Source organism: Manis pentadactyla, chromosome 12 (assembly GCF_030020395.1).
Source record: "Manis pentadactyla isolate mManPen7 chromosome 12, mManPen7.hap1, whole genome shotgun sequence".
Taxonomy (NCBI): Eukaryota; Metazoa; Chordata; class Mammalia; order Pholidota; family Manidae; genus Manis; species Manis pentadactyla.
The window spans coordinates 17,972,716-17,988,672 of NC_080030.1; the positions used below are offsets into that span (position 1 = coordinate 17,972,716).

General features: G+C 45.6%; 1 protein-coding gene across 6 annotated transcripts in view; it reads left to right on the forward strand.

Annotated features, from left to right (window-relative positions):
- Positions 1-13,887: 13,887 nt before the first annotated feature.
- The window catches only part of CACNA1A (calcium voltage-gated channel subunit alpha1 A), a 197,718-nt gene continuing 195,648 nt past the window's right edge, over positions 13,888-15,957 (forward strand). For 3 of the 6 annotated variants that reach the window (XM_057490153.1, XM_057490152.1, XM_057490154.1), the window contains exon 1: positions 13,888-14,434. In XM_057490153.1, coding sequence (XP_057346136.1) covers positions 14,143-14,434 — 292 coding nt within the window. In that variant the 5' untranslated portion in view covers positions 13,888-14,142. The remainder of the gene's footprint in view (positions 14,435-15,957) is intronic. The other 3 variants (XM_057490149.1, XM_057490150.1, XM_057490151.1) reach the window with 1 other exon arrangement.

Here is a 15,957-nt window from a genome sequence, read left to right on the forward strand (position 1 = left end):
AAAGTTTGCAGAAGGGGAATAAGTAACTGAGTAAATGTAGCCATTAAAATGATGGTTATAATATGATATTCCGTGAGACAGCGGTAGAGGAAACCTTCTCCATCCCAGAATATGCATTCCTGGAAAAAGTAGCTTGCAGTGAATCCATGGAATTAGGAATCCAGCAGGGATTTTGCCCTGTAAAGTGAAGCCAGACTTCATAAACCTAAGTTTATTTTTGAATCGTGTTTAGCAAAGCTTAAGTGGTAATTGCAAATACGCTCTAATTCTTTGAATGAGCAAAGAATGAGTCAAAAGCTGGTATGTTACACGTGATTCCTACAATTTCCTTTTGAAATTGCACAGTAGATCAGTGGGACACCTCTCCTCGCATCTTGGACTTCCCGCGATGTCGCCACATGGGTCATTTTTGCACACATATGCAGTCCTCATCAGTTTCCCCAGAGGGCCTTTCACTTACTTGTTTATCACTTCCTTGTCTTTTTAAACATTCTGCACTGTCTACTTGTTTTGTGCATTTCCATTGTTAGCCAGTCTGACTGTACAGGTTCCTCCCTTGTAAACGATGCCTTTTGCCTTGCAAGGGTTCTTCCCGATCGCTTTCACTGACTTCACAAAATCCTGCTGCCTGTTGCCAAGATTTCCAATTCTCATGATGCAATTGATTCATATCATCTCCAGTTGCATTGCTGAATTTCAAATAAACATCGACAATCAGAGATAAACATTGGCAAGCACTTTGGGCTGACGGGCTCCAAAGTGATGCTTGTGTTAGTCCGGAATGATAATTGTGAAGCTGTCCGTTCATGAGTGAGTATTTTTATGTCAGGATGACTTTTGCTTCCTTAAACTTATAGCTGCATGTATATCTGGATAATGACCCATATGATGAAGCCTCAGATGATGAGGATTTTATATATACAAAATATCTTTATAACTACCTTTATGTAGAATTAAAACATGGGTGGGGAGCAGTTAGAAATGCAATAAAATACCCAGAGTTTTGGGGTAGTCATGGGATAGCTACCTAACATTTTTTATATGTGGAAATGACTTTACTTTTGAAAACGTGTAAAAACAAATGATAAGAAGTTTAAAGAAAAGTCTCAGACCTATTTGGGAGGACAGGACTCTCTCCGGTAGTAAAAAATGACTCTAGGGTGGAGGCAGCAAAAGTTAGTAACATCAGCACCCAGGCTCTGAGTCTATCTAACATGCTATGTGGCTCATCTCACTTCATCCTCAACAACCCCCAATCAAGTGAACACTGCAATTTCCCTGTTTTATATACGAACACACTGAAACCAGAGAGGTCGAGCAACTTGCCCAAGGTCACACAGCACAACCACAAGTCATGTTACCTTGTAACACATCTCTGAGCCCAGTTAAATCTCTTTCCCTTACTTCTGTTCCCCACAGGGCGATTTTGTTTGTTTGTTTGTTTGTTTTCTTGATTTGGGGACTTAAAACACTTTGAGATGTGTTCTTAAGGGAGCATCTCAGGTATGAGAATGAAGGGATGTCTGCCTACATGGGATGAAAGCATTTTCTGCAACAAAGACAAGGACCACACTGGCGAAAGAATAAAAAAAAAACATAGAAAAGGCGTTTAATGTTCTGTCAAGTCAACCCATTATGGTTTCTCTGTGGGATAATATGTGTTTGAGCTGCCTGAATAAATGCATTCATATTTCTCTCTGCGTGTAATTCTTAGATGGAACTTTCGCTGGGTGTCATTGGGATCTTTTTTCTGTTACCTTTATTTGGCTGTGTCTCTGGTGGATCCTCCCTGCTTCTGCTTTCCTGATTTCTGGAGCATTCGATGCTTCCTGGGAATATGTCCTTTGGACATGATATGTAGTTTCCTTTGCATGCAGTAAGTATTATCATCAATGCAGCCAACATTTATTATTATTACTATTTACAGCAACCCTGCCTGGCACATTTCTTAGGGTATCATTGATCTCTTTCACGATCCCACAGGGTGTGTACTGCTCTCATCCCCATTTTGCAGATGAGAAAGCTGAGGCTCAGGGAGAGTTAGTGACAGGTCACACCCACACAGCAGTAGAACACAGCTTGGGCACTAGTGTGGAGGACTGGTATTATTACTCTGTTATTGTGGCTGTGTTGTTCCTAAGTGAAGAACCGTGTCCATGGAGTTCAAGGTCTTGCACTGAATCAGAGCCCAGAAGTGCAAAGATGGATTATTATCCAGATCAAGTTTCTCCAGTGTCACATGCATAACGTTAGTTTTAGTAATAGGTTTTCTCTAACCTAACGTATGGAAAACATTCTCATGTTTTCTGTCTCGAATACAAAAATTATGAATGAGATGTTTTGTGTTTGTTTTTCTCATACAAAGTCTTTGGGGTCTGGTGTATAGTTTTATGCTCCTCTCTCGATTCGGATCAGTCACATTCCAAGTGCACAGTGGCCACGGGAGGCCCGTGGCAGCATTTCGGAGAGTGTGCAGTGCATCCAGATGTTTTGACACACCATCCTGGGATTTTTCTGTTACACGGTGAACCTGGGGTAGGGCACATATACTGGGGGCCCCTGATTTACACTCGGCTTTTATCCTACAAGCTCCCCAAATTACTTTTGAAGAAGAAAGGAAGAAAAACATAGAGAACAAGAGAGGGAGGCAGGGAGAGGAGGGGATGAGCAGGGAAAGGGGAAGGAGGAGGAGGAGCAGGAAGAGGAGAGGAAGGAAGGAGGGATGGAGGGGTTTTCCTTCTGCCTAAACATTTTGAAATGGCTGACAGAATCTGTCCAGCTCCATGCCTTAGTTTGGGTTCCCCCTAGAACCATATCCGGAAGCAAGGATTCAACTGGTTTGGGGGAAGATGCCAGGACTCACTGGCAGAGAGGCAGGAAAGGGACCAACAAGTTACCCCCCAGCAACTAGGACTCAGTACCGGTGGAGACCGCTGGGGGCAGCAGAGAGCACGTGCCTCAGCGTGCCCACCCCTAGGAACCAGGGAGGGCGTTATCCACGACTTCATCAGTCACGGGTTGAAGGCTGTTCTTCAAGAGCGTTTATTTCCTAGCATCCCAGTCTGCTGAGTGGACACTCCGGTGGCCAGAGAAAGCCCCCCAGGGGCTGCCCGTAGGAAGCGGTAAGGTCAAGGCTGGACAGTGCCAACCCCATGCGTGACACACCTGTCTTCTCACCACTCACAAGTTTTCTTTTTCATGCCAAGCCCGCCTTTACTTGAAGTGCGATAACTTTGTGACAGTCGGGGTGCCATATGGGACATGAGATTATTTAGCTGTTGTCATCTCAGTGGCAGAAAAAGCAGAACAGCTATAGAAGGACATCGCAGATGTATGCATATATTTACGTGTAACCCTGTGAACACGTGTGTGTTCCCATTCATGTTGTCACCAAGCTTAACTCTTACCACATTCTCTGTTGTTGTGTGTGTGTTTTCCCTGCTCTCTTTTTTAGTCATTGGGAAAAACAGAAGAAAATAAAAGGAGTAACTCCACGTTTTCCGGGGCAGTAATGCTGCTGTGATTCTAACCAGCTGACAGGCTCAGACAGCCACGGCCCGCCTCCATCTCTGTCCACAGCCCGGCTCCCTTTCTCTGGCTATTGGGAAATCGTTTGTATTGGTCTGTGCTTTATCCTTTGTTTCTTCCTGGAAATGCGAGCCAACGTTTTTATATTTTCATGCATTCTTTTTTTCTCATAAAATGTTTCACATTCCACATTTCTCTACAACTTACCCTTTTCCTTATCAAGGCAATGGGTCTCTGTCTCGACCTGTCTTGGTTGCTGAGACAGTGAACAAGATAGGTGGGGCCCTGAGGTCCCAGAACTCAAACCATAAGGGGCATGATAGGACTTCACAAGAGGAAACGTCTTTCCAGTGAGTTCCAGAAGCCGTGTGTTTCAGATGTTTTGACCGAAGCTGGGGCTGCCTCTCCCAGAGTTATACAATCCCTTTGAGATAGTAAAGGAATCCCCAGGGGGCATGCATTTCAAATACAAAGTGATCAATCCATAGCCCACACCCCCACCACCTTCTTCCCCTATCAGGTTCTCAGACTCAGGGCCACTATCCACCTGCTCTTATCACCCCAGATACCAGACAACCAGGGGCAGCCCCAGGCCCCTGGAGCCCTGGAATTATTCAGACTAGCCAATCCAAGCCTGCTTACCTTCCCTCGCCTGCTCCTTTTTGCAGGACCACAATAAAGGCCCTTCCTTGCCCACATTTTCTCTTTGCTCCCTCTGACTGCTGACCAGCCCTGGTGCTTCCCAGTGTGGCCCCGTATGGCATGGTGTGTTTCCTCCTCCTGGCATATGTGAGAACACAGTATTTTTTTGATGGAAGTCATTGCCCGATCTAATGGCCTTGCCATAACTGAATTACAATAAAACCTACATTTTTTAATTAAAAAATTTTTATTGAACTATAGTTGATATACAATATTACATTGGTTTCAGTTGTACAACATAGTGATTTGACAATTACATACATTATGAAATGCTCACCACGGTAAGTGTAGGTACCATCTGTCACCATGCATAGATATTACAATATTATTGACTATATTCCGTATGCTGTACTTCCATCCATGACTTATTTATTTTATAATTGGGAGTTTATACCTCTTTATCCCTTTAACCTATTTCATCTGTTCTCCTCCCCATCTTCCCCTATGGTACCAGTTGGGTCTCTTTGTTTATGCATTTATTTTGTTTTGTTTGTTCTTTCTATTTTTTTAGACTCCATGCATGAGTGAAATCATATGGTATTTGTCTTTCTGTGTCTGACTTTTTTCACTGAGCATAATACCCTCTAGATTCATCCATGTTGTCACAAATGGCAGGATTTCATTCTTTTTTATGGCTAAATAATCTTCCATTGTATACGTGTGCCACATCTTTATCCATTCATCTATCGATGGACACTTAGGTTGCTTCCGTATCTTGGCTATTGTAAATAATGCTGCAGTGAACACAGGGGTGCCTGTGTCTTTTTGAATTAGTGATTTCATTTTCTTCTGGTAAATTCCTAGAAGTGGAATTCCTGGGTCTTATGGTATTTCTATTTTTAGTTTTTCGAGGAAATTCCATACAGAATAAAACATACTATTTAAAACAATAAAGGCCCAACGCGGGATGTCAGCGCTGTCATCCTTGTCACCTCCCTTCTCTTGTTTCCTGCCAATCACTCCAGCCACAGAGCCTCTTTGCTGCGCTTTAGACGTGCCAGTCACCATCCTCACGCGGCCCCACTGTTGATGTTTCTTCTGCCTGCAGGCCTCCTCCCTGCCAGCATCTGCATCCCTGTTCCTTCTTTCCTTGGGTTTCTGCTTAAATGTCACCTTCTCAGAGCGGTCTTTCTGAAATAACTCCCCCTGCTCTACTGTCTGATCCCATACCTGCTCCATTTTCCTTACAAGAACGATCTCTACCTGACAGATGATCGATCCACCCCAGTTCACTCATTTTTTTTCTGGTTCCTCTGCCCTAAACCACGAGTTTCTTATTTGTTCTATTCCTGGCTCTATCTATTCCTGGGGCCTGGGATAGGGCCTAATACATAATAGATGTCCAATAAACACTTGTCGAATTAATGAATAAATGAATAGCTCATGCTGATCGTTGTTCTCAAGCATTCCAGGTGAAACAATGCTTTGGATTCTGTCGCCTGTGACTTTATCTCCAGGTGTGGTAAAACTTATTATTTTTCAAGTTGAGGGGACCTCAACCAGCTCTCAATCAAGAAAAAGCAAGATGGGGGTTTCCATGGGCAGACGGAATTCATTTGATTGAATTTCCCTTGCTAACTTCTCAGGATACACATGAATATATAAGTAAGCATTTAATCAAGCTCCTGACTGAACAGAGGGTTAGATGCTGAATATCATCTGTAATTGCCTGAGAATATAGTAAGCTTGAGTACTTTTGTTTCCATAATTAAATGTGAGGTTCTTGTTGCAATGTAGATAAGGAATATTTCAAGTAGTTTATATGAAAATGTTTTTTTTCTGTTTGGAAAAGTTCAAATACATACAAAAGAAGAGAAAATAGAATGATAATACTCATATCCCTTTCTCCATCTTCAATAATTATCAAGCCACGATTCATTTTGTGTGACTGCATCCCAACCTCTAACATAACCTGACTTTGCACATTAAGGTAAATCTTTCATTCACTTAAACATAACCCTGAACTATGTTAAAGCAAATCTCAGACATCATATGATTTCTTCTGTAAATAATATGCACTTCTAAGAGCTAAGGATCCTAAAGCCACTGTGGAAAATGGTATGGCAATTCCTCAGAAAGTTCAACATAAAATTACCATAGGATCCCGCATTCCATTTCTGGGTGGGAATCACCCCAAAGTATTGAAAGCAGAAACTCAAAGGTATAGTTGCACATCCATGTGCATAGAAGCACTGTTGACAAGAACCAAAAAGTGGAAACAGCCCAAGGGTCCATTAACAGATGAATGGATGCACAAAAATGGTGTATCTGAACAGTGGAACATTATTTAGCCTTAGAAGGAAGGACGTTCTGACACCTGCTACAAGGTGGATGAAGTTTAAGGACATTGTGCTGAGTGAAATAAGCCAGGCACAAAAGGATAAATATTGTATGGTTCCACGCAGATGAGATCCTTAGAGGGATCACATCCCTAGAGACCGGAAGTGCATGGTGGGGCCAGGGGCTGAGGGAGGGGGTGGGGAGTTAGTGTATCATGGGGACAGGTTTCAGTTGGGGAAGATGAGAAAGTCCTGGACACGGATGATGGGAATGGTTGCACAACAATGTGAATGTACGTAATGCCACTGAACCATGTCCTGAGAAATGGTTAAGATGGTAAATTTCACTACGTGTACTTTATCATATACAAAAAGGCTGACTCATTTGAAAAACCATGACCATAAGGCCATTATCATATCTGTGGCAGAACCAGGATGGTATTTTTCAGTCCTCATCCTGCTTTGCGTTCGGCAGCCTTTGACTGGTATTTGGTGGATATAAGTTTTATTCTTTTGGGTAAATCAGGGAGCACCATTGCTGAATCATAGGGTAAGAGTAAGTTTAGTTTTGCCAGGAACCTCAAAGCTGTCTTCCAAAAGGGCTTCACCATTTTGCATTCCCAGCAGCAATGAATGAGCATGCCTGTCACCCCACTTCCTTGCCTGCATTTGATGTTGTCAGTGTTCCAGTTTTGGGCCATTCTAACAGGTGTGTAGTGGTAGCTCATTGTTGTGTTAATTTGTGTTTCCCTGATGCCATATGATGTGGGGGATCTTTTCATGTGTTATTTACCGTCTGTGTGTCTTCTTTGTCCAGGTTAAGGTCTTTGGCCCATTTAAGAATCAGGTGTAGTGTTATTGTTGAGTTTTAAGAATTCTTTGTATATTTTAGATAACAGTCCTTTATCAAATACGCTTTTTGCAAACATTTTACCTCAGTCTGTGGCATGTCTTTTTATTCTCTTGACAGCGTCTTTTGCAGAGTTGGAAAAATTTTAATTTTAATCAAGTCTAACTTTTGATTTGTTCCTAAGGTCATTAGCTTTTTCTTCTGTGTAATTTTTTAGGAGTTTTACAGGTTTTTAAATTTTCTATTTAGGTCTGTGATCCATTTTGAGTTAATTATTGTGAGGTGTGTAAGATCTATGGTTAGGTGTTTTTTTTTTTGCCTGCAAATGTCCAGTTGTTCCAGCATCATTTTTGTTGAAAAGTTCATTTTTTCCCCACTGCATTTCCTTTGCTCCTTTGTCAAAAATCAGTTGACTGTATGTTTGTGGGTCTATTTCCGGGATCTCTTTCTGTTCCGTTGACACAGCTGGCTATTCTTTCTTTCACCAGTACCGTGCTGTCTTGATTACTGGAGCTTTACCGCAAGCCCTCAAGTCAGGGAGTGTCAGTCTTTCTTTTCCTTCATTAGTGTTCTTTGTTCTTTTCCTTAAGTAGCGTTGACACTGGCTAATCTGGGTTTTTCCCTCTCCGTGTCAACTTTAGCATCAGTTTGTCAATATCCACAAAAGCACTGGCTGCAGTTTTGATCAGGCTTATACCGAATCTAAGTCAAGTTGGGAAGAAGTGGCATCTTGACAATATTAAGTGTTTCTATCCATCATCATGAAATACCTCTCCGGACTATAGTTAAATTTAAAAATCCATTTTTGTGACCATTTCTCGACTGCTTATTATGTGTTGGCCACTGTACCAAGTGCTTAACTGCCTGATCTCAGTTAATCTTTACAAGAACCTGTGGGGGTAAGGAGACATGTCTCCATTTCACATGAGGAAGCTGAGGCTCAGAGAGGTTAAGAGCTTTTCCAAAAGCACACAGCTAGGAGGTGCTACAGTTAGGATTTGAACCCATCCAGAATTAGGCTTTGTCTCCTTTGTTTTTGGAAATCTGCACGGTATATACTGCCCTGCAACGCTGTGCCTGGAGTCACTGCCACAGTCTGTCTCCAGACTCACTCTTGACTGCCTAAGTTTTGACCTGCAAATGTCTGGATTATCAGATTTGGGTTCTGCCATTTATACTCTCCTTCCAAAGATCTTGGTACACATTCCTCAACTGGTATCCAGCCCAGAAGGCAGAGACCAAATGTTTCCTGGCTGATCCGTTCTTGCAACTCAACATGATTGGATTAGCTGGTAATTGTTTTAGCAGCCACATGAATGTGATTTGCAGTTATTTATTGGGGCATTTATTTCAGAGATGCTAGCCCTGTTCAATTGAATAACATTCTCAATGTCTGTATGGTAATGCTGCTGCTGATTGATAAATTAAACTTCCAGCTGGCAGATGTGTTAAAGAATAGAACCAATGGCGGAGACTGATTTCTAGAGGCCTGTTGTTACACTGCTTCTGTCTGTGATGCTACTGAGATTCTAAATCTTTCTACCTGGTCAACATTAGTAATTTAGATCAATGGGGGGCAAGGAACTACCTACTGCCATCATTTGAGGAGTCTTTGAAGATTTCATGCCCATCCATCCCTACTTGCTAGGTAATAGCAAGATTCTACTATTAGAGATTCATTCCTTTGGCTAAATAAGTTTTTGTTCTTTGTAAAGTGAATCCACAAGAATAATGTACTTGGAGCCTGGTCATACTTTAGGTTCAAGACTTGAGTTCTTTCTGGAAAAGGGAGATTGAGCAATTGAGGGTGTTGGAGGACTTGGGAAGATGCCAAGGAAAGAGAGGTATACTCCAACATATATATATATATATATATATATTTTTTTTTAAATTTTATTTTGGTATCATTAATCTACAGTTACATGAAGGACATTGTGTTTACTAGGCTCCCCCCTTCACCAAATCCCCCCCACATCCCCATTCACAGTCACTGTCCATCAACATAGTAAGATGCTGTAAAATCACTACTTGTCTTCTCTGTGTTGCACAGCCCTCCCCGTGCCCCTCCCACTATACATGCTAATCGTAATGCCCCCCTTTCTTTTTTTCCCACCCTTATCCCTCCCTTCCCACCCGTCCTCCCCAGTCCCTTTCCCTTTGGTAACTATTAGTCCATTCTTGGGTTCTGTGCTTCTGCTGCTGTTTTGTTCCTTCAGTTTTCTTTTGTTCTTATACTCCACATATGAGTGAAATCATTTGGTACTTGTCTTTCTCCACCTGGCTTAGTTCACTGAGCCTAATACCCTCTAGCTCCATCCATGTTGTTGCGAATGGTAGGATTTGTTTTTTTCTTATGGCTGAGTAATATTCCATTGTGTATATGTACCACATCTTCTTTATCCATTCATCTACTGATGGACATTTAGGTTGTTTCCATATCTTGGCTATTGTAAATAGTGCAGCGATAAACATAGGGGTGCATCTGTCTTTTTCAAACTGGAGTGCTGCATTCTTGGGGTAAATTCCTAGCAGTGGAATTCCTGGGTCAAATGGTATTTTTATTTTGAGCATTTTGAGGAACCTCCATACTGCTTTCCACAATGGTTGAACTAATTTACGTTCCCACCAGTAGTGTAGGAGGGTTCCCCTTTCTCCACAATCTCACCAACATTTGTTTCCAACGTATTAAATTTCATAGTGAGGTAAGCTTAAGGAATGCCATTTATTGAAAGGGGAGGGTAGACTCTTCTACCACCTTGATTAGGAGTGGGGGCAGCATTTGGAAATGTTTATGGGCATCTTTACATGTCACAAGACTGGGGGTGCTGTTGACATTTAATGGGCATGTGCTAGAGATGCTAAAATAGCCTGGAATGCACAAGAATTGTTCCATCAAAAATGCCAGTGACACCCCATTGATAACTCAAGAGAATGCCAAGAGAGGGTTGATAACTCTGCCCCTTCCAGAACAGTGATTGCCAAACCTGGCTGTACCCCCAAGGACTTGTCGAAGGAAAATCAGGGAAGAGGGAGGGCTCAGAAATCAGAATTTTAACAACACTTTGCTGACAGTTGTGATATGCAACGAGCTTGTCTGCTGTTAGTCAGGAGTTAGAGAATTTGGGAAGATTGTTCTTTGTCTTCTGGTAAAAAGGAGCCCAGAGTTGTTGTAGGGGCTTTCCCTGTCAAAATACGCAGTGAGAATCCTCGCAGGTCACCATGACAAATAGCGTCATCTGGGATCTATATTCAGAAAGCATTGCAGACATTTTCTATTGACATATAGCACACACAGATAACCGCACGACTAATGGGTGTACAGTGCAATGAAAATCTACAAAATTTATAAAGTGAACACAACTGTGTATTATCACCCAGATTGAGAAGCCTCCGAGAGGATCCTCTAGTGCCAGTTGTTTCTCTATCCTCAAGGTGACCACTGCATTGATTTTTTATAGCACAAGTGCATTTGCCCATCTTTGAACTGTATACAACAGGTATTACACACCATGTTCTGTTGTGTATCTGGCTTCTCGGATTCAGCATCATGGTTGTGAGATTGACCCATACAATTTTCTCCTCTTTTCCGTGGACATACATCCTCATTCCTCCTGGGGGTGTACTGGAAAGTGCCAGGGCTAGGTCACAGGGTATTCGAATGTTCAGCCTTGGCAGAAATGGCTGGCTTCCTGGTGCGGTTGTACCAAATCACTCGCTTAACGGAATAGGCAAGTCAGAAGTGGTTTCAGACCCATGTCAGTGACCAGTAAGATTTTAAACTTCTCTCAGCCTCAGTGATTTCATCTGTAAAGTAGGGCTTCTGGGAAGACTCAGTAGAAGCTTTACACTGGTAAGGACTTTTATCAATGAGAGGTCACTCTTTCCTGAAAAGCTCTGGGGGTTTTAGAAATCTCTGCAGGTAATGCTCATGCTACTAAACTCAACAGTCTTCTCCAGAAAATCCATGGAAATAAGTTACATGTAAGTGCACCTTGCACGATACAGTCATCTTCCATGACTGGCTGTTGACATTCAAGCACATCGGAGTACTTCGCGTTTCACTGAATTAGTTGTTCTCACCTTTGAGATGTGAGACAGCATCAAGTACAAGAATGATTAGTATTTGTCCAGAATCCCATACACCCCATCTCTTTGCAAGTCTGATCACTTTTGGTTTAGTCGGTTTGTCCATTCCTTAACAAGTTAGAAAATCTCCATGGTGCTGTCAGCAACCTGTAAAGGTTGATTCATAAGCACAGAATGGGGAACTTACATTAAGACATATCTTTTCTAGAATGTTCCAAATGATCCCAAATATCAATGGGGGTGGGGGCTTTAGCTAGTTAAGGGTTGAAAAAATATTTGCCTTCATCCACTCCTCCCCATTCCCCTGCCTTCCAGTCTGTACATTGCTTTGCAAAAAATTCAGTGGTATCTTGGTATATCCACTTTGGAAGACAGGTTGGTGACAAGACCTGAAGACCTGAAGACATGAACCTGTGACCCAGAAATTCCACACCTAGGGTTTATGGACACCATGCTTATAAAGCATCAAGAGTATTCCAGGTGTGACTATTTAAGACTCCTACAGGAAACAAGCCCCAATGTTCACAAACAGGATAATGCGTACATTGTAGCCATTTCTTTCAATGAAATGCTAAACATTAGTGGAAGTGAATCCATCACACCTACGTGTGACAAAAACAGATGAATCTTAAAGATTGTTGAACCAAATAAATCAGACATCACAGGATACAAACTGTATGATTCCATTTATATAAAACCCCCAAAGATGCAAAGAGGAACTAACTGTATTGTTAGGAATTCACAATAAGGTAATAAAAATATAAAGAAAAGCAAGGTTATTAAAGGCAGAATAGTGTTTATTGCTGGGAGTGGGGTAAGCAGCGTGTGTTTCTGGGGAGCTCGCAATGTCCTGTTTCTAACCCCGAATTTGAGGGTTAGTTTCCAGAATGTCCATTTCACAGCATTTTCTTAAACTACACATTCATGCTTTAGGCATCTTTCTGTGTTTATTCAATTTCACTATATAAGAAGGGGAATGAATGGCTCTGGGGAGCAGTGAGCACCGACCACCCAGAAGCCTTATCCAGCCGACTAGGATCTAGTTATCTGCTCCTGGCCGTTAAGATTAACCACCTCCGCGGTCTTCTCAAAGATGGGGTTACATGTTTTCTTCCGGCCTCTGTGATTTGAAACTTTGACAGAAGAACCCCTCCCAACACCATTCTCCTTAAAAACCCGTCTTTTGCAAAATAGACCGAATTTGTTTAGAAATGATCTAATCGCTCCTCTGGATCCCCTTCTCTATCTATCGTTCGGTGTCTTCCTCTCTCCTCCTTGCAAGATACTGGAGGCGTCCGATGGTCTGCAACCGAGACGGAACCCATTGGAAAACAAGGTTTCCTCCCAGAGGAGGGAGGAAGCTGGCGTCCCGACTTCCCCCTGCCTCCCGACCCTCCTGTTCTCGCATCTCCCGCACAAACTCCTCTGAGCCCCCGTCCCCTCGCGCCTCGGCGATTGGTCGCGGGCCATCATGTGTCCACACTGGGTGGGTCTTTCTCCCGTGAAACTCATCAATCGCTCCGCTTTGGGGCTTCGCTGGCCTGTGGTTCTGACCTTTGCCTCCATTTCTCCCCTTCCTTCCTCTTTCCCCACCCCCTCCACACCAGTCTTATTTTAGCAAAACCCAGAGAAGCAGGAGGAGGCGGCCCGGGGGGCGGTGGGGGGCGGGGGGTAGCGCCAGGCATTGCAGCACCGGGGAGCAGCTACTGAGCGGCTAAGCCAACGGCACATACCTCTCCCTCTCCTTTCTACCCCCCTGTTGGGAATTTTCGGGATTTCATTGCTGCAATTTAACCCCAAAATGAGGCACGGTTGAGCAAAAGCCTGCGCGCACACGCACACTCACACTCCGTGAGCAGAAGAGGCAGCTCTGGTGATTCAGGAAGGAAAAAAAATATCACCGGGACCTGCGGCTTCAAGACTCCTTAAGAGCCCGTCGGAGCGTTTACCTCCCTCCTCCCCTCCTTTCCCTTCCCGTTAATATTCTTTCTTTTAATTTTTTTTTTTTTTGGCTACAGATGTCTCCGCATTTTTAAGGTCTAGGAACTCAAGCCAAACAGAAAGGGGGTTCTTTTTTTTTTCTCTTTAATTTGGGGGTTGCCCTACCCCCCAGCAAAGACCCGATTTTTATTTTCTTATTTTGGAATTTAAAAAAAAAATGTTTTTAAGGGGCCGAGCGCACTCCTTTTGCAAGATGCCAGCCTGACCCGGACCTCGGAGGAATTTGAAGCTTCCACTGCGTCCCGGGGTGGGGGGTGGGGGCGTCCTTTGCGATCTGCGTCTTAAAGGGGGTGTGCGTTTTTTTTTTTTCTCTCCGAAGTGGGTGGACTGGGGATTGCCTGGATTCCTTCCTCGGTTTATTTTTTGCCTCGCTTCCCTCTCCCCGCCCCCCGCCCCGGCCCCCGCGCCCCGCCCCCGCGCCTCCTCCCGCCCCTCCTTCCCCAGGGTCAGCCAGGAAGATGTCCCGAGCTGCCGCTATCCCCGGCCGGGGCCGGGCAGCCGCCGTGTGAGCCCCCGACCCGAGGCGCCGAGCCGCCGCCGCCCGATGGGCTGGGCCGTGGAGCGTCTCCGCAGCCGCAGCGCCAGCCGCCGTCTTCCCAGCCCCGGCAGCCTCAGCATCAGCAGCGGCGGCGGCGGCGGCGGCGTCTTCCGCATCGTTCGCCGCAGCGTAACCCGGAGCCCTTTGCTCTTTGCAGAATGGCCCGCTTCGGAGACGAGATGCCGGCCCGCTACGGGGGAGGAGGCTCCGGGGCAGCCGCCGGGGTGGTCGTGGGCGCCGGAGGCGGGCGAGGAGCCGGGAGCAGCCGGCAGGGCGGGCAGCCCGGGGCGCAAAGGATGTACAAGCAGTCAATGGCGCAGAGAGCGCGGACCATGGCCCTCTACAACCCCATCCCCGTCCGACAGAACTGCCTCACGGTCAACCGGTCTTTATTCCTCTTCAGCGAGGACAACGTGGTGAGAAAATACGCCAAAAAGATCACCGAATGGCCATATCCTTTGCCCGATGCCCGGCGGCTGCGCCTCCCCCTCCTCCCTGCGAGCTTCCCCCTTCCAGGCTGGGAGAGAAAGACCCGGGGGTTGATGGGAGGTGGGGGGGTCTTCCCGGGGCTGGGAGAGGGGCACCGGGGAGGAGTGCGGAGCGCCTCTCCGCTCCAAGCTGGGTTGAGCTACTGTGGAGGCTTGGGGTGGGGGCGCCCGGGGAGTGGATTCCTCCCAAGGACCCATTCCACGGTGAGGACCGGGCCCTGGGGTCGCACATGGGCCTTGGGGTGGCGGGCTTCAGAGCCAGTTACATAGGCATCGGAATTCTCCCGAATGAGCACCGACCTGGCCAGGGGGACCCTGGGGGACTTGACTGGGTTGCCCCAGCTGCCCCTCACTGGGACCAGCCTCCAGAATGAGAGCCCAGTCCCAGCTGCCCGGCCTCTCCACTTCTGCCTTCCTCGAGGTGGGGGCCCCACGCTCAGGACAGGGCGCTTAGGGGTTCCCAGGGCCAAGAGCAAGTGGAGGAACATGTGGCCTTCGCACTGAGGGGCCAGCACTGGCCAGACTTAATATCCCAGGGTGGGCCACCAGCCTGGATCTGGGGAAGGCAGTGAAGGGCTGGGCACACTTACTCTCCCCCATGTCTCCTCAGGGACCTCACCATCTTTTGGGGTGTAGGAAGCACACTGTGTGCCCCATCTCGGGCCCTCACCTGGAAGATCCAGGTGGGCTATTTGAATAAGAAGGGACAAGAGAAAATGAGAAGGTGGTTCCTCCTTGGTGCTGGGACAGGCCTTGGAATGGATTTGGCTTCTCCCACCCTAGGGACCCGGGAGGGGACACCACGAGAATCAGCATCCGTGTGGACATCTTGGGCAGGTAAATGCCTTTTTTTTTTTTTAAATCAAAAGACCCAGAGGAAGAAGGTGAAGACCATGTTTTCCTCTATTGAGATGCTATCAAAATGCAGACCTCCTGTATTTCTTTAAATACGTGCCTGCTTGAAATAAACCTTGAGGAGGGCTTAACATCTGTTGAGATGTAGGCAGGCAAGGATGGGTAATTAGTCGGGCTTTCTAGCAGTTATCTAAGCATGACCCAGATTCCAAGTGGGGGGATGCACCCTGCCCCCCAGGCTGACTGGCCACTGGGCCATGCCCAAATGTGCCGTTCCTGGGCTCTGTTCCAACTGGCTGCCCTCAGTGTAAAAACGGACAGGGCTGGTGGGCCCCTGGGGCTCAGCACTGAGCCCCATTCCTTTTGTGTATGGTTTCAGAGTTGGGTCATGGGTGCTCTAGGGGTTGCTTATTTGAGGAGACGAGTGGCTGGTGGAGTCACTTTTGAGGGGCTCAAAATTGAGCAAGCTTTGGCTTCTGGGTGCTGAAGTTGTAACGGCTCTGAGGCCTCTGAGTGTGTGAACAGTCTACTTTGAGGGTGGTGACAATGGAAAGGTTCAGCTGGCGTCTTTTGCAAGGGTGTACCCCTAACCACAGTGTCATCTTCATTGGTGCCCAAGGCAGGCGCCAA